At 45.2% G+C, this 19528-nt stretch overlaps 1 protein-coding gene across 2 annotated transcripts in view; it reads left to right on the top strand.

Moving 5' to 3' along the window:
• tnksa (tankyrase, TRF1-interacting ankyrin-related ADP-ribose polymerase a) overlaps nucleotides 1-19528 on the top strand; it is a 129509-nt gene that overhangs the window by 8534 nt on the left and 101447 nt on the right. For both annotated transcript variants that reach the window (XM_061262845.1, XM_061262844.1), the window contains exon 3: nucleotides 15805-15900. In XM_061262845.1, the coding sequence (XP_061118829.1) occupies nucleotides 15805-15900 (96 nt within the window). The remainder of the gene's footprint in view (nucleotides 1-15804; nucleotides 15901-19528) is intronic.

Below are 19528 nucleotides of genomic sequence, written 5' to 3'. Positions count from 1 at the left end.
AGTATTGCCAATGAGCTAAGCTATTCGTCCCCGGCTGTTGAGTGATTGAAGGTGACTTGGACCTGTGCTTGGGAAGGCTTGTGCACTGGCTTTCTGAGAACGCAGAAAGGCGCTTGGCTGCCTCGGTTTCACACGGTGGCTCTGCTCCACGGCGTCGATGTTGCTGTAAGTTCTGCGGCCTGCTGTGGAGCGGCCGTCCTCTGGGTGTGCCGAGAGCTGGAGAAAGAACTGGGCTCAGCTGCTCAGGATGTCTTTAACGCTGGAGGAGAGAAACCCTGGTGGAGAGGGCTTTTCTCTGTCTGTGTGCACCGGGCAGCTCCACCCTCAAAGTATGCTTCATAGTGAATGTAGCAGCTAGTTGTAGCAGCTCTGATGAGTCTGTTATAAAATGTAACTGATATTTGGGAGAAAGCAGAAAGGACTCATTTACTGTGAGAGTACAGTGACGTGGGCTACTGCAGCAAGAGGGTTAAAACCCATCAATCCAACAGCACTTATAACAGCCCCTATGCTTTAAAAACAAGCGCGTGTGCTTCAGAATATCCCTTGTGCTTTAAAAACGGTGCGCTTTAAAATAGCGCTTATGTTTAAAAAATTGGTGCCTTGTGATTTAAAAAATTGATTGTGTTTTAAAATAGTGCTTGCGTTTAAATAGTGCTTATGCTTTTAAAAACGGGTGCACGTCCTTCAAAAACGGTGATTGTGCTTCGGAAACAGAGATTGTCTTTTAAATGGTGTTTGTTTTAAAAACCGTGATTGTGTTTTGTAATAGCGTAAAAACAGGAGCTAGTGCTTTATTAACAGTGATTGTGCTTTATAAATGGCCATTTGTGCTTTTAAAAACAGGCGTGATAAGGAACTGTTTGTTCCACTTGAACCAAACTGACAGTAAACAAAAGGGGGGAAAAAAAAATCTGGACTGAATTTATTTCTCAGCAGGTAACTTTTCATAAGCACAAGACTGGGTGCAAATAAGACACATAGTTCCATTAATTGTTAAAAGGACTGTTTTCAGTAACTCATTCAACGGTTGTCAAAGACAGTGAGGAGAAATTAGAGCTGGCGTATTTTCTGATTGCTTGCTGTGATTGTCCTCCTCGCCCACGCTGGATCCAGGCCGCTCCGTCGAGTGCCCCTCGCTGCTCTGAGAATCTAGGCTTTTCAATTAAGCGTATTATCGGCATTCAGCCTGTGAGCCGCTCCTCACGCCCGTACGTCACGATGCCGTGGTTTGGATTGGTCTGCAGGGGGCCGCGATTGAGGCCGTGTGGTCGTAGCTTCCGGAAAGCCGTTTTGTAAAACTGTTGGCCACAAGTGGTGTTAGGTTTCAGTTGTGCATACCAACACCAGAACTGAGTCTCCCCTGAACCGCAGAGCGCAGAATTGAGTCTCCCCTGAACCGCAGAGCGCAGAACTGAGTCTCCCCTGAACCGCAGAGCGCAGAACTGCGGTGTGCGCTGATAATCGTCACCACAGTTTGTTCTGATGTCTCGAGGCTTTATTCGCCGGTGTAACAGAAACTCTGCAGCCAATTAGTCTTGTTAAGCGTGCGGCGCTGCAGCTGAAAACATCCCGAGTCAGAGACTCGTTTGATCACTGTGGTGGAGCAGTGAAGCGCAGATTTCTCACGGAAGAACGGGACACAACCGCTGTGTCCGAAGGAGCAGGAGCCCCCGGCCTGGTTCTGAACTTCAGACCTGGGGGCAGATCCCCTTATGTGCACTGGCGTTCAGTCCAAACTCAGCGGCAGCTCCTGAATCATCCTGCCCCGTCCTGTTCATTTCCTTTAATTAGACACTTTTACTGTTTGCTGATTGATGATTTGGTCACATTATGTCAGTTATAGCTGTGCACTCAATGCATAATTAATGTCTCATGTTTTACATTCCTGGACTTTCAATCAGTCAGATCACCAGATTCATAAATGTGTTGTATGTAGCACAGTTCCCTTTGAAAGGAGTTACATTTTTAATATATGAAAGTGTGGGAAGATAAATCTGTTGTGGACCGAACTGAAACTTGACCATGAGTTATTGGGAATAGGCGTGGTAACAAGCCAAACCTTCATCGTAGAAATAAGTTTTAAGGAAATTATTTTGGGTGGAAGACATCAACAAATTTTATGCCATCAACAAATTTTGTTGGTCATGGGATTGATTTCAACAAAAGACGGCACCGCTAGGAATCTCCTGAGCACCCGAAACATTGCACTAAAAAACATTGTTTTCAGCTGTGATAAGAAAAATAATAGTTTCTCCTGAATGTTTTTTCCATTGAGTTCAATGGGAAAATCTGTGAGGAGAAACCATTCTTTTCTTATCTGCTGCACATCTGGCAGCAGCATGACGGTTTGAGGCTCATTTCATACCTTGGACCCTTGATGACATAAAGCCGTTTAGCCAACAAATGTGTTCTATACTGTATCAGCATCATTTACATCTGAATCTAGTCCCATCCCTCCAATTCCCATAGAGATCCATTCAAATGCAGAGAATTTTAGTATCGCTTGTAGGGCAACCTGACAATAAGATGTCCAGACTCTGATAATGAAGATATCCAGACTCTAAGGAACACTGCTATATTTTCTACATAGTGAAACCAAAATGTATGAAAATGCCCTTTATTGAAATCTGACAATGTGCACTTTGACCACATATGATGAAAGAAAAAAAAAAAAATCTCAGAATGTGGAGTACAGAGGCAAAAAAATAAATTATGGGTTTTTTTCCCAAACATTATGGCAGGCTCTGTATGTTCAAAAGCAAGGTTGGAGACTTGGACAAAGAGACACGAGAGAAAACGGTCCACGGATGTGCCCATGAGATCCAACTGGGCGATATCCTTGGCCCGGTATGAAATGAGAGGAAAGGCCTTGGGCTACAGCAGCCTTGTAGTCGCATCACATTCCTCATGGGAAACCGAAAACTGAAGGGCTAAATTCTTTATGGTTTTTTATTTTTTTATTTTTTATTTATTTTTATTTTTTTCTCGACTGCACCCGGTAGCATTTGTAAATCATGTTTTGACAGTGATTCTGGTGTCAGCCCCAGACTACCCTCTGGGTCAAGCTCCTCTTGCAGGAAGGACAGTTCTTCAGACAAAACTGAGTGTTTTTGACCTCGCCGAGCGTGATTACGAGATTCCCGTAGATTTAGTGTTCTTCATTTTTAGGGACACTGTGCTCAGAATTCTAACTATCCACACACAATATGAGTTCACCGAATCATTTGTTTGGGTGTCAATCTTGTGAACATGTTTCTGCGTTGCTCGGTGTAGTCACTCATTTAATCTTATACTGGGTGCAGGCGGGCTCTGAAATGCAGAACCTTTCACCAGTGTCATGCTCCAGCATTCTTTCATCTGCACAGAATCTCAGAGACCGCCTCTCTCCTCACATCAATCTAGGAGGCAATGTGGTGAGGTCTAAAGCCACTGATTAATGGCTCTGTAGGGTTCAGGAGTGGCATCTCTGAAGCCGCTTCCACAGAGGGACTTCATATCAGATAGATCAGTGAGCAACAAAGCCATTTCAGAGCCGCCATTTTGGGCCTGCAATTTCAGGCCCGCCATTTTGGGCCCGCAATTTCAGGCCCGTCATTATGGGCTCACCGCTTCAGAATCGACTGGTGTACCACGTGACCCACGTTCTGTTTCCTCAAGACAAACCTCCAGCGTTCGCATCGCCCCCAGAGCTCTACAGAGTGCTCATCCCTGTTCCCTTGGATGCTTTGTATGTTTTCGTTGTGAAGTTGGTATCCTCGACGAGGTGCTTCTCATTTAAATGTGAAATGAGCGTGCGGCAGGCGAGGGGAGCGTGAGGCTAACGATCCGAACGCGACTCTGCGGGCGCTGCTTTTTCAGAGATCAAGACCCGCTCACCGCACGGCTAGTTCTGGTTCTGCTTCAGCGCAGTCCCAGCACTGCGGAGGGAGCCTTTTGGCATCGTCATTTTGACGCTGTAGAGGCCTCCCCCCGCCAGCAGGTTGAGACCAGGCGAGAGCGTTCTTCTCAAACGTAGTCCCGCTGTGCTCAGTCAGGCTGCACTCTGCCAAGGAGGCTGGCCAGAGAGCAGCCCGGCCAAGGTACCGAGGGCTCCTCTCTCCCGGTGCGCAGTAGCTTCAGCCGCAGACATGGCGGTACCTTCTGCGCCATTGTTATTTCCTCCCCTTTGCAGTCTGTAATGGCTTTAAAACCTCAAACTGCTCCCCAACAGACTGCAAATGAGCTGAGCCGTCATTGAGGAAATCGCACTCCACAGCAGAAATCTAATGTGTTCTCCAGGCCTTGGGAAAGGGGCAGTCTCTCTCTCTCTCTCTCTCGCTCTCTCTCTCACACACACATAAATAAAAAATAAAAATGCTAATCTGTAGTTCTTGAGCCCACACATTCACACTCCCTTTGGGATTTTAAAGATTATTTTGAATGCTTCGGTTTTTACCCGTTAACTGACTCTTAACGCTCCATGATTCTGTTTGCTGGCAAAGAGACAGTTCTCGGCACCAGATTAGAGGTGTGTGGGTGCATCCAACCACTGCACAACTTGCTTTATGGAAATACTTGCTGCCGTTTAACCAGCAGGACTTATCAGGCTGACTCGCCTGCGATGAAGGATTGCACATGTGAACGATGTTCCTCTGCCCAGAGCCTGACCCGTCTCCTCAACCTGGCCTCATTACCGACCCACAACTTTGGGTTGAGTGAAATGGGAAGAACAAATTCAATTTAAAGAAACAAGACGGCCCTCTCGTCACTAACATCCAAGATATCTCCTACACCTTGTAAAGTCTCGGCGATAAATCATAGCAATTTTATCCTTTTTTTAAAAATTTTTTTTACCATAATCATTATGATGTAATTCTCTACCTCCAACAACTGCTGTGCTGCTGATTGGCTGTCATATCAACTCCCAGTAGCTACAATGTTTTTTCCCCTGGAAGAATTTTGCAAGGTCTCCGAAGTTTGCTGGTGGACTCCTGCATCAGGTTGGATTGCAGAAAAAGACTAAAGGCTGACAAAAAGACACTGCATGGTAACAATGATTTCTATTGCACTCAAAAACATTTTATTTCAAAATGATTTCATAGTTTTTCACCCAGCCTTATGTAATGGTTAATATGGAGGACGTTTCGATTTCTTTCGTCTTTTGTCTGGAATGCAAAATTATGACTGATTTTGGCTTTCAAAATTAGGCCGGTTCCTGGAAGAAGCCCTCAGGTATACTATATATTATTTCCAGTAATGCTGAAGCTTTAATAATGGACGTTTTGGACACGAGTAGTCCTTCACAAATCAATATGACTTTCAGCAAAATCCATTGCATTTTCCTTTAAGTTTGTCAGAGACAAACACAAGTCTTAATGAGTTCCCTCTCGCTAGGTTATGTAAATTTATAAATTATAGTGAGGAAAACGCAGCTAATAACCTTAACACTTACTCCTATCAGTCTTCATTTCAGCCTTGCATATTTAATTCACTGGTATAGCCTTTAATTCTGTGAGAATCCTCCTTGTGTTTCTCTAGACACCCTATTTGAACACGCGAGGCTGTCAGATGTGATTAAATAGTGATTAGCTTGATAAAGAGCCAATCACAAGTCATCATTTGAGCTGAATGTCTGATTGATGGAAAAATCAATGGTAAGAAACAGCTTTTCCTTGAACGGACTTGACTCAGTAATTTTCCGTATGTGATTGGCTTGGTTCAGGAAGCGGCAAGCTTTAACCATACAGCATCGTCCTTGACATAGTATTTGTTTGAGTTTGTTTTGCCCTCTGGGGAGCCTCTGTTAATTTCTCTCAATGGCTGTTTGGAGGGCCAGACTCCGTGTTAATGTCTCCCTGGCTGTCTGTATAAAATGGTATACCAACAGAACTGAATTGAACAGAAGCCCAGGGCAACCAAATGTTAAACCAAAAGATTGATATCCAAATTGAATTCTCAGTGCAATACTTATGAATGTTATTCTCGTAGTTCTGTATTACTGTATTATCTCTTAATTTTCTTTTTTCTTTCTTCTCAGAATGTTCATTACATTTTAAAATGAAATATAATTCAATACTAATTAAAATGCTTTAATGGAGAACGCCATTTTCGTTGTAGTAATTCAGTAATAAGTGATTTAGAATATTCCATTAGTGGCAGTTGGTATTTCTAATTGGTGATTTACTTTCTGTTGTAAGTAGTAGAAAAATGATTGAAAGAATTAAAGGAAAGAAATGTGACTCATTGTTCAGAAATCTGGAAAAGTATGCGACGGTTGCAATGTCCGATTGTGACTGTTTAATCGCTGTGTAATTATAGACTGACGGTAATACACAAACGGCTACAATGTTAATGTCAGCAGCCGCTTTACTGAGGCAGCCATCTTGCCGTCTTCCTGGTGGTCGTAGACGGAATCGCGGGCAGTAGAATCGAGAGTGATTAAAACGCCAGCGTAAATAACAACGAGCAGACACACTCCTGGTGTGTGAGCAGCGCTTTGCGTGGGGTTCCTGAAGAGACGCGACGCCTCTCTCCCTCACCCCTCTAAGATTCACAGCACATCTTCAGCACTTTACTCCTGCTGATCCTGCTCATAAATGCTACAGCTCTTCTGCGGCGCACCTGTGTTATGACCCCTTCAGTACCGCAGAGGCTGTTCGACCACGCTTTTACCCTTCAGTTCATCTGCGTTAAAGGCTAGTCTGTCTCTGGATCGACTGCACACACCGTCTCCTCTGTGGTCGGTTGAGTGTTATTTGAATTGGATTCTTACTGCCGTCTGTGGGCACATTTTCCTCTTTAGGTAAAGTGTATGCCAGGTTTCCTCCTTGGAAACCTTCCGAATGTTCTGTATTGGTTAGGGTCGGGGTTAGTATTGGTACCTTTAGCTTTTTTCTAAACAAATGTCAGATTGCGCTTTGTTGTCGGTTGATTTCTATTCTGACGTCATATGAATTCGGCAACGTTAATTTGCTTTGGTTAATTATCAAGTTTTGTATGCACAACCATGGCCTCTGAAGTTAATGTTAAAAAAAAAAAAAAAAAGATAATAGTTTTATTGGTTTGAGAAAAGCCATCGGCTCCGCTGCACTCTCTCTCTCCACTGAGGTGGCGAGAACCTGTAAGAGTTGTGTAATTATGAGTTTTTTTCCATCATTCTGAGATCTCATCCCCCATACATACTCAAATCTGTGATTCACCGACCATAAACATCTCAACCAGAGGCACTGGGGTATGTCATAAGCACCCACACATCAACAGCTTTTACATTCTGACAGCTGGCAGCGGGAGGGAATGTTCAGTGAAACGCAAATACTAGTGGCCGCAGAGATATTTGGCATCTGAAAAAAAAAAAAAAAAACTTGAGTAATCACGAAAAATTGTGAACATTCTCATCACTGGTTGCTGGCAGTCCTAATGCTAGCAGATGCTGTCTGCGGTACATCGTCTCGTTTTTGCAAACAGTCTTATATTTATGCCTCATTAACATTTTTCTCAAGTCCGGAGTTCCCCTTACAAACAATTACTCGATGCGTTTACACGCTGCAGTGTTAGGCCTTTTAAAAGGTCTGGCTGAGACAGGCTCTCTCTGTAAAATGCTGAAATGCCACTTTCAGAGAATCCATTTTGCCACTTCTGAAATCAGCAGCATCCATTGCATTGTTGTTGTTTAATACAATTGGCTAAATGGAGAGCGCCTGCTTATTTAAAGGCGGGATATTAGATTTTTGTTTTGAAGGGAGGACTGTCTCTGGATGCAAGAGAGAACTGTTTTATATTGTTCTCTCGGTAATGGCAGCAAATACAATACAAGGTCATATTAATGCAATCAGCGTTATTGGTTTTTCTGTAATATCGTTTTAAATTCACCCTGGAAATATAGATCGCTGCAGTACATGAATTTCAAATATACCACAAAGCGGTTGGCCTGTTCTTGTAAAAGTATGCGGCTTGGGACTGGATTTGACAAAGATTTCTAATTATCTGTCGGCCCGTTTCTGGTTCCTGTTCTCTTTCTGTAATTAGGCAAATTTCATATTCTAACACAGCCAGCCGCAATATCATATCTTCCTCTGTGCAATGTACATTCCCCCTAATGGCAATTATGTAGCATCCTATATATCTGCCTGGCTAGCCTTTTCGCCTCCATAGTGGTGTGCTCACCCATAATCACAGCGTTATGCTATTACTGTGTTAATGTTGCGAAGCGGCACCACTGCGCCGCGTCCAGGAAGCGCAGCACGTTTTATAGAGCTCTTTCCCCTGCAATGTTTTTATTTTTATTTCAATATTTTAATCAGGGACGGTGCACATTAATCAACATTTTCAGTTTCTCCATCAATGTAAATGCACCAGTGTTAGCTAATGAGCTTATTTTCATCTGTAGTCCCTAACCTGCATGTCTTTGGACTGTGGGAGGAAACCGGAGTACCTGGAGGAAACCCACGCAAACACAGGGAGAACATGCAAACTCCACACAGAGAGGCCCGGGCGAGCCCAGAACATGCTCCAAAGTTGTTTGTGCTTTCTTGTTGACAGTTTCTTCATTCTTGAAGATTGAGGTGGGGACTTGTCATTTACTGTCACTCGAGCTTTTGTCTTCACTTTACTTTACTTTGTTCTACGCTAGCTACAGACATTGTACCCATCTCAGCGAGCTTACTGCTGCATATGTTTTTATTTATCTTATTTTTTGGTCAAGGTTTTGTGACTTATCACAGGTCTGTCAATCACTGGAAACATTACTGCATCAGGGGGTTGTGTTTTTATGCTAAACCTGTTTTTCTCTGTATGTAAAGTGCTGTACTGTTCTGCTGTACAGTGGTTTAAAGCAGTACGTTACATAATTAAGCCAATTATAGGCTGTAATTAATGGAGTTAGAGTGCTCGAAGTGCTGAGTTGATCTCCATCAATGCGAAGGACCTCTAACCATTATTATCTGCATCAAGGCTAGATAATCATTTTCTCCCTGGCAGTGTGTTCTGAAGATTAAAAGACAATTTTTTTTCCACAGTTTGTTTGTATAGATATCAAAAGTTCACATGCTGTCTTCAGCAGCACTTATTGGCTTTTTTGTGGGAATTAATTGAATCCTCAGATCTCCAGGACCCTTGCCTATTCACTGAGTAGGTACTGGGTTACTATAGAAACAGCATCCAGTGCCAAGTCTGGTCCCTCGTGTCTCAAAATGATGCTGTGCAGGATCGTGAAAAAACTGGCAAAATAGTTTTTCACCCTGGAATCAGACATACCTGAAATTCCTCTAACCAACTGTTGATAAACACTGCAGAGTAATCTTTAAAACATGTAGGCGTGTTTGTGCCTGTTAAAACAGTGTAAGTACCAGGAAATAAGCCCTATGCGATTCACAAAGTAGGTGGAGGGTGTGTGCGACCACACTATCAGGGAAATGGCAATTAATGCAGGTCTTGCATTTTTAATTTGTGTTATTTACAAAGATTTCAGTGACAAAAAGACATTTGTTTCTGAAAACGGGGATACATTCAGGCCGTCAGATTCACAAAGATGATCGCTTGCATGGCCAAGAATGAGGATGGATTTTTAAAAACGACCTGGAACCTAATGTGCCGTAGTCTGTTTTAACGACATGCAGATATGTGTAAAGTTGTCAATGACCAGGGCTGTTGTCATAGTCACAGGATGAAGTCTCCACTAACATAGAATTGCCTGATGACGAAGATGACTTTCAATGTGCCCAGGGCTTTTCTGCTCTCTTTTAAGTGGCCCATTTCATTGTACGGAGACATATTTTGACAGCTCAAATGACCGTGTTACATTCACAAAAATCATTCATTCTAAATGGTCTAAGTGTACAAATTGAGATTGTAAGTATCGATAAATCTCGAAGACCTCCGTTTATTTTCTGGCCATTTAACCGATCTCATCTGTGGCTCGATGGTTCCATTTGTTTTTATTATTTCTGCCTCAGTATTTGTGCTCAAATGAAAACAATTCCCTTATGAAACAACAGGTTTCCAGGTGATGTTAATGACTCGGGACTCGCTGGACTTCAGAAATCCGTGTGACTTAAACAGGTAACATTTTCACACTGCCAGATATTTACCGAAGCGATTGCCCCAGCGAGCAGTCAAACCCGGAGCCTTTGAGTTTCAAACTCGCGTCTGTGACCGTTATGCTGCATTATGAGACAAGCACTTTACCTGTTACACTACAATAATGCACAATGCCATTCTCAGAAATACATTGTTGGATATCCCTGTAATCAGATCCATGGAACTAATCAAAACATACAGCCTGCGTGTCACTTAATATTGTTTTTTTTTTTGTTTCTTTTTTTTTTTTCTGCAGGCATTTTTTCTCAATAAAGAACGTCACCCTGTCTGGCGCATGGTGCTGCATATTTGTCACTTATGAAGAACTGCGTGATATTCTTAGACTGTCTGAGAAACACTCAATTATTTTCGGAAGACTTCTGTGGCAGTGCATTTGGTTAGAGAACTCGTAATTCGTTCCCTGTTCGGTTGTGCCCTTTGAGCGAACGTGGCTGAAAGCCCTCCGTAAAATATCCATCTGTATAAATGTAAAGTTTTGTAAAGAATTAATAAAAAATAAACTTTCAACCCGCGCATCAGGGCATGAGCTATATGCCTAGATGTAAATGACCTGTGCCATAAAGCCACTGCAGCTCATCCCGAACACGGCTGCCCGACTTCCGTAGTTTTGCATGTTACTCTCCTTCTGAGGTCACTCCACTGGCTGCCCGTTTCCACCAGGGTCAGGTTCAAAGTCGTGACTCTGGCCTACACGGCGGCACAGCGACCGTAATGCAGGCCTACGATCGTAATGCAGGCCTACACGGCAGCTCCTCCGCTGTGCTGCAGCATGGTGACCTGCTCTTCCAGCCGTCTGTGTGAACGCTTCTCCACCCGGGCTCCCCATTCCTCTCCACACCTCTCAGTCAGTGCCCTCTTTCCACCGAGCTCTGAAGATCCATTTATTCAGAGTGTACCTCGAGGAACTTGTCTTCTGCAGGGCTATCCCCCAAATCTAGCATCACTTTCATGTAACACTTTAATGTCTCGTGTGCTAGTAGCACCTTAATGTTACACCTGTATCTTCATCTTGATGCTGTAGGTCTTTATCCCATCTCTTGTAATCATGCCTCACTTCTAGTTTATGACTTGCCATAACTTTACTGACTTAGCCGATGCTTGCCGTTTGAACTAGACTTGATATTCATGGCGGTGGACAACTGATACTTTGAAAACTACCTTATCTGACCTGTGTTCTGCAGTTCTTTCAACGACCTTCCCTTTGTACGTCACCTTGTATTTGGCAGGAGCTTTTATCTAATGTAATTTAATGTAACGTTTCCAAGGCATTATCATTCCTTCTCTTGTCTATCTGACCCGTACGTATGTGACGCATTTCCAATGAAGGAGAAACGTTCATCAGACTCTACAAGTTTAGCAGCAGAGGTTGTGCACGGTCATGCTTTATTTTGCCTGAGGCAGAGTCTCTCTCAGTTTTTGCAGATGAGACAAACCACCACCATGTCTGCTAAGCCACGGATGCTTGCAGCCTTGACGGTTGTGACTACTGCAGTTGCACTCCAAATTATAAAATCTAAATCAAACCTCATCTCAAATCTCTAAATTTCATGTTATATTAATGGTCAGAGCTGGAAAGTTTTGGGGTCAGAAAGTAAAAGTCCTGCCCTCCCCTTCTTACACCCAGGAACTCAGCCAGCTGATAATCGCTACCCCCATCTGAAGAATTGTTCTAATAGGCCCAGGGGATTGGAACAAAATATTGGGGATGATTTTTACTTTCTGAAACTGGATTTTACTCCTCTGCAGATGGTGTATGTTCACCTGTGCCATAACCAGAGAATTGATCATCCTTAACCTGCTGTGGTTTCCTCAACCCTGTCTCTGATCTGAGCCTGGTTTAGCAGATGGGCCTTCCATTGATATGCAGATGAGCTGGACGTCATACATAAACAAAGGCGCATGGCGGCGGTTGCTAGGTTGCACACTGTGTTACTTTACAGCCGACTTGGCTTGTTACGATGGCGGACGGTGGTGCCAGTAATACGTCTGTAGTTAGGCCGAGTATGCAGCAGCCCTCTGAGCCTGGTCAGGCTCATGATGTTGAAATGGTACATTTCATTTGCCTGGAAAACGGGTGTGTTGCCGCTTGTGTGGCATTACTATAGAAAGTGAGTCAAACTGAAGCGCGGGCCTAGCTAACATATCTAACTGTGCAGCTACCTTTACCTCCTGTGTCTTGGTCACCAGGTATTTTTTTCTAGTTTTCATTTCCTTACATTTCTGGATATTTTCCTCAAGTTCTGTACTTTCCATATTTGTATATCCATCTTTCTAATTATGCACAAAAGTCTGCTTGTCTGAAACCACCTGCTGGTTGGCTGAACAAAAGAGGAAAAACAGTTGGAACAGAGTTGAACCAGGAATTCATGTGGAGTTGGGTGTTAGTGTAATATTGTTTTGGGGTATTGACATGGCTGTCAGTACTTCATAGATGTGTATCTTTGCAAATTCATGTATTTTTGTTTACCTTAAATGAAAAATTGCCATAGGTTTTTCAGAGCTTTTCTGAATATCTAACAAGCGATGCTCCCCTCTTGGGTTGTTCTGCAGTTTGACTGTTGGCGTGCAGAACGTGGTTGTCGCAGTGCGGAACGTGGTTGTCGGCGTGCTTCTCTTCAGAACGTGGTTGAGCAGTTTCGCTGGCAGTGTGCTCGACGGGAAGACTGGAGTTTTTCGGCGGTGGCCTGGCCAGTCAGGCATTTGCGTTCTGTTCCTCCTTGAGAAAGAGGTGTTGGAGTCAGCACTGTTTTTCTTCCCAGTTCAAAAAAGTCTGTGAAAGGAACCGAAACCACATAGTCCGGGAGATGTGGTCATTCACCTCAGCACCAAATTACTATTGCTCCTTCTACCTTAGCTAGCGTCTTTACGCGCTAATAGAGTGGAGCTTCAGTGTTTCTGCTCTTCTTGCATCCAATTACTTTTACAGGTCAGGTCTGTGTGTGTTTGTGTGTGCGTGTCTTTACTGTGTGTGTTTGTGTGTGTGTGACGCAATGCCGTGAGTGTGTATTTGTGTGTGCGTGTCTTTACTGTGTGTGTGTGCATGTGTGTGACGCAATGCCGTTTGTGTGTATTTGTGTGAGTGTGTGTAGCTTGGGGATACTCGACAATGCCAGCTCATCTCTCGCCCTCCCTCTACTACGGTAAAGGTGTTCTCTCAGCCCTCTGCATCCAGCCTGGCTCCATCTCTGCTCCTTCTCTTCTTCTTTTCCTCTCGCCTCTCTCTTTTCTCCCTCTCCCAACTCTCCCCACCTCCTTACTATCACTCTCCTCCTTTCCTCTCTCTCTCCCCCTCCGTTGCTCTCTCTCGCTCCCTCCTTCCCACCTTGTCTCCGCTCTGTTGCCTTGCTTTTTGTATTCAGAGCACTCCTATGTGCATTTGTCGTTTGTGTGCGTGTGTTGGTGCTTCGCTTCGGTGGGAGAAACCATGGGAAAGAGAGAGTGAGGGGCAGCGTGCGTGCGTGCGTGCGTGCGTGCGTGCGTGCGTGCGTGCGTGCGTGCGTGCGTGCGTGCGTGCGTGTAGTGTGTATAGTGTGTAGTTTGTATAGTGTGTGTGAGAGTGTGTGTGAGAGTGTGTGTGAGAGTGTGTGTGAGAGTGTGTGAGAGTGTGTGTGAGTGTGTGTGAGTGAGTGTGTGTGAGTGAGTGTGTGTGAGAGTGTGTGTGTGAGAGTGTGTGTGTGAGAGTGTGTGTGTGAGAGTGTGTGTGTGTGTGTGTGAGAGTGTGTGTGTGAGAGTGTGTGTGTGAGAGTGTGTGTGTGAGAGTGTGTGTGAGAGGGTGTGTGAGAGGGTGTGTGAGAGGGTGTGTGAGAGGGTGTGTGAGAGGGTGTGTGAGAGGGTGTGTGAGAGGGTGTGTGAGAGGGTGTGTGAGAGGGTGTGTGTGAGAGTGTGTGTGAGAGGGTGTGTGAGAGGGTGTGTGAGAGGGTGTGTGAGAGGGTGTGTGAGAGAGTGTGTGAGAGAGTGTGTGAGAGAGTGTGTGAGAGAGAGTGTGTGAGAGAGAGTGTGTGAGAGAGTGTGTGAGAGAGTGTGTAGTGTGAGTGTGAGTGTGAGTGTGAGTGTGAGTGTGAGTGTGAGTGTGAGTGTGAGTGTGAGGAGTGGGTTCACAGAGCCCCTTCTAGAATGATACCACCTGACACCTGATAGATTGGCAAGCTGTCAAGAGGTGCCCCTCAGAATTTTAATGGCCCCGTGACAGTGGTGCCGCGGTCACCCCCCCTCCAGCGGGGAACGCGGGGCAGCTCTCCTCAGGGGAGCCTGCATACTAATTGGGCTTCTGTTGTGTGTGCTAATGACCAGCGCCTCGCTGAAAGCCTTCGCCATCTCCTCCAGGCGACCTGCATATTCTAATGGTCCATATTAATGCTTTACAGCAACGCGTTTCCCCCGCTGATGTACAGTTACAGAGACCCGCGTTCGGGGATAAGTTGTCACCTGTTACTCACGGGCAGCTTAGGGGGCCAGGTGCCCATATCAGAAACGGCCAGGTAGCCATGGTGGTTTGAAGAGTAGGGGTTTGAGACTGTGTGTGTGTGTGTGTGTGTGTGTGTGCGTGTGTGTGTGTGTGTGTGTGCGTGTGTGTGTGTGTGCACGTGCGTGTGCACACGCCCAGTCTGTCAGAGTTGCTCAATATGAGGCTGTTTATTTCTTGTTATTATTACCTTGCCGAGTCCCTCCTGTTGTTTTGAGCAAGGGCCAGCGTCTCCAGCATCCTGCTCTGTGTTCTGTGTGTATGGGCCTCTCCTCAGCATAGAGAAGAGGCTCTGCTCTCAAAAACATCCTCCAGCCCGCCCCACAATGTGCAGCTGCACTGAATGAAAGCCCCGCTGATAAAGGCTGGCAGAGAAATGGCTCTGTGTGTGTGTGTGTGTGTGTGTCTGTTTGTGCATGCTTATGCGTGTGTATGTACTTATGCATGTGTGTAATTGTGAATGTGAGTGTGTGTGTGCGTGTACAGGTGTGTGTGTATACGCATGTTTGTGTGAGTGTGTGAGTACAGGTGCGTGTGTAGATGCATGTTTGTGTGAGTGTGTGAGTACAGGTGCGTGTGTAGATGCATGTTTGTGTGTGAGTGTGTGTACCGGTCCCACTGGGTGGAGGGGGTGGGGGTGTGAGGAGTGCAGAGACAGTTCGGGGACACTGCCCGCAGGAGGTGTGACTCCTCACAGCCTGGAGGAGATTAAAAAAAGCTGCCTGCTGGAAAACACACACACACTCTTTCTCTCTCCCTCTCTCTCTCTTTCTCTGGGGAGTAGAGAGAGTGCGAGAGAGAGGGAGGGAGGGGAGAGCGGGAGAGAGATGTGGAGAGCGAGAGCGAGCTCTCCGTAGCGGCAGAGAGGAGCTTTGATATTCCGCTCTCATACCTGAGCCCCGGTCACATGGGCGCTCCTGGAGAGTCCCTGGCGCAGTAACATGGGACCCGCTCCCTCCGCTCCGACCCTCCGCTGCAGCGTGCGGTGCTTTCGCGGCCGGTCTCCCCCGGCCCTCTCCCGGCGCGTGCGCGTGCGATGTGTGTTTATGTCGGCACCATGCCAGGGAGAGCGCTAGCGGCTAGCGGCGCGGGAGGAGGGAGCTCCGGCGCAAGTGCCGGGGTTAGCGTGGTTAGCGGTGCCGTTAGCGGGGCTGCCGCCGGAGTTAGCGGACTTAGCGGTGGCGTTAGCGCCGGAGTTAGCGGTGGCGTTATCAGGAGCCTGTGCCTGCCAGAGCTGAGGTACTGCCTGTGTTTCCCCTGCACAGTGCTGCTCCAGCACGGAGCCGACCCCAGCATCCGCAACACCGACGGGAAGTCCGCCCTGGACCTGGCAGACCCCTCCGCCAAGGCTGTGCTGACCGGTGAGTCCTGCTCCAAACTTTTACCACCTCTCTCTCTCTCTCTCTCTCTCTCTCTCTCTCTCCCTCTCTCCCTCTCTCTCGTTCTCTCTTTCTCTCTCTTGCACTGACCCTATGCCTTTCTATCTTTCTCTGTCACTATCTCTCTGTCCATTCTCTATCCTCTATCCTTCTCTTGTTTCAGAAATCTTTCTCTTATGGAGTCTCTTTGTCTTCATCTCTCTCTTGCAGACCTCTCTTCTGTCTCTTTCCCTTCATTGCCTGTTTCTCACCCCCTCTCCAATGGGGTGTGTGTGTACGTGTGTACGTGTGTACGTGTGTACGTGTGTACGTGTGTACGTGTGTACGTGTGTGTACGTGTGTGTACGTGTGTGTACGTGTGTGTGTACATGTGTGCGCACGTGTGTTAATGTGAATATTTGTCTCTCTCTCTCTCTCGCGCTCTCTCTCTGTTGTTCACTACTGTGTTAGAGCCACGCGTGTGACATGCTCACACGTTTGCGTCTCCAAACACGCTGTTTACACGTGGTTACATCAGATTCCCGCGGCAGGATCTGTCATATCAGCCCTCTGCATTTCATCCAGCCTGGCTCTGCTCCGGTGTTGCACTTTACTACGGTAAAGGTGTCCTATCAGGTCCTCACTAGAGGTGGGGGAAAACATCAATACAGCATAGTCTCGTGATACTTTTTTCCGTTATAGAGTATCGACACAAAATTTAAAGGTACAATAGGTAATTTAATAGGTAATCAAGAGAGAAATGGCAGTAACAAACACTTCAAACCACAACACTGTTTATCCTTCCCCCTTCTCTGTGAACGCGCTGAGGTTCAAACACCATTGGCTGTGGCAATTGGAACCAATTTTGAATCCGTTATTCTTGAATTATTGTCCTGCTATACAGTGTTTTGGTACAGAGTATCAGGCCATCAACTGCTTATTTTGTAAACACAGGCAGAGGGTGAGTCAACATGTCAGTGAGCCTTTTTCAATGATAGGAAGGGATTTATATTGGTCTTGTAACAATGTTTTAACACAAAAAGCTTACCTATTGTACCTTTAATTTTTAAACAGAAATGGAAATCTTCTAAGCATGCGGGGGGATGCATTATTTTGTTATTTAAATATCTTGGTACGTACTGATATTCATGATTACCATTAACAGGTGCTCCAGGACTTGTAGAATTTTACATATTTAACAAAAAATAAAGACCACCTGCCATATTTCAAAATGCACAGGATCCATTGCTACATAAGTTTCACAACATGCAGTACCATGTAATTCCCATGGAGGGAAGAAGGGTGAAACCGATGTAGGATTAGATGCCATGCATTTTTAAATATGGCAGGTGGTCTTGAAAAATTCTACAGGTCCTGGAGCATCTGTTAAGATAGATGTGATCCTGAACACCAGTACTTACCAAGATAAATAAATAACAAAACAGCCACAATAACCACAATAAGATCAGTGCCGCTGTTGGGCTCTTGAGCAAGGCCCTTGACCCCGCATTGCTCCAACGGGAATTGTCCCCAGCTTAGTCTAATCAACTGTAAGTCACTTTGGATGAAAGTCTGAGCTAAATAACAAATTATTTTATTTTAAATATATTTTCATAATTAAATTAATATAAATGAATTAATTCAATGATTTTAATGCAGGATGCAGAGGTGATAAAACACCCTCTGTAGAGCTTATTCGCCTTGTGCTTCTTCATGGATTATCCTGTTTATACCCGTTTATACAACACGATGTTAACGTTTATTAGCATGAGAGGTCTCGTGTCCCTGGCAAGAAACTGCACAAGGTTCAGTCTATCTGGAAAACAATCTCTGGCATGCCGTAATAAGAAAATCTGAAATATAAGTTAACGAGGTCATCTACAGTTTTACAGTAGTTTTTACAACGGTTTGTATGCTCAGAATTCGTAAATGTATTGGGCGTGTCAGCTGTTCAGAATCTCAATCACCGCAATACGAACTTGCCTTCATTTTAGCTTCAGTCTGCAAACCCAAACAGTGTGGTTAAAACTTGTCTTATAGTGTTAAAAAAAACTAGTGTAATTCCGTGAAATAAACCAGAGGTGTGGTCTTCAGGTTTTCTCCTGCGACAATTTCCACTCGCAAGTGAATATGTGGCTCTGGAGCGATAAAAACAGCGTTCCTCTTATTTTTGTGGGTTAGATATTCATAGATCCATTATACCATTGATTTTAACCAATTTTGGTCTCATTTGGTCATTTAAATTATGATTGAATGAAGATAAGATAATGGATTTCCTACAAGTATCAGGCAATTTTAACTGACAACCTGGTTGTCTCTGCCGCAATGCTGGTATTTGTCTGTAGGTGGACTTTCCAACACGACGCTGACCCAAAGCATACCTGAAAATCCACACAGAAAGGTTCAGTGACAAAAAAATTTATGTTCTGCGGTGGCCATCTCAGGTGCCGTATCTCAAACCAATTGAAAACCTCTGGGCTGAACTGAGGGTAGTTGATAAGCGAACACCCGAGAATGTAAAGGATCTTGCAAGGATCTGCACTGAGGAATGGTCCAAAATGTGTTCCTTAACCTTGTCAAGCATTGCAGGAAAAGACTCCATGCTGTTATCTTTTGCTGGAAGTGGATGCGCCAAGTGCTAAACCAGTCGTGCCAATAATTGTGTCACCGTGAAATATTTTCTATTAAATACATAATTTTGTTCCATTAAAAATGTACAGTATTTTTCGCATGCTGGCATTTTGAGTTTCTAAAGTTTATTTCTATTTTTTTATTATTTTTGTGTGTTGCCTGTTAGGGGCACCAGTAAAGGTGGAGCCCACTATAGGTCCCCATTAAGCAGGGAACACATACTGAGCAGGTGAACCCACCCTGTTTGTGTTTTGGGTGTGGCTGCAGACAGGTGAACCCACCCTGTTTGTGTTTTGGGTGTGGCTGCAGACAGGTAAACCCACCCTGTTTGTGTTTTGGGTGTGGCTGCAGACAGGTAAACCCACCCTGTTTGTGTTTTGGGTGTGGCTGCAGACAGGTAAACCCACCCTGTTTGTGTTTTGGGCATGGCTGCAGACAGGTAAACCCACCCTGTCTGTGTTTTGGGTGTGGCTGTAGACAGGTAAACCCACCCTGTTTGTGTTTTGGGCGTGGCTGCAGACAGGTAAACCCACCCTGTTTGTGTTTTGGGTGTGGCTGCAGACAGGTAAACCCACCCTGTTTGTGTTTTGGGTGTGGCTGCAGACAGGTAAACCCACCCTGTCTGTGTTTTGGGTGTGGCTGTAGACAGGTAAACCCACCCTGTTTGTGTTTTGGGCGTGGCTGCAGACAGGTAAACCCACCCTGTTTGTGTTTTGGGTGTGGCTGCAGACAGGTAAACCCACCCTGTCTGTGTTTTGGGTGTGGCTGTGGACAGGTGAACCCACCCTGTTTGTGTTTTGGCCGTAGCCATAGAAGCAAAGGGGAATACTCTCAGCTGGCTGATATAAATAGCTCTCAGGAGGACTTGAGATAATTGTTATATATCCACTTTCCTTATCTGGCTCTAGAAGCCTGCAGCCAGGCTGCCCCTGCCATACTAGGGTCAGATGGCTTATCTGCTGCAATAAGAAGTGCCTTTCAAAAGCTACCTGCAAGTGTT

This window comes from Conger conger, chromosome 12 (assembly GCF_963514075.1).
Source record: "Conger conger chromosome 12, fConCon1.1, whole genome shotgun sequence".
Lineage (NCBI taxonomy): Eukaryota > Metazoa > Chordata > Actinopteri > Anguilliformes > Congridae > Conger > Conger conger.
This window is presented reverse-complemented; position numbering and strand designations above follow the sequence as displayed.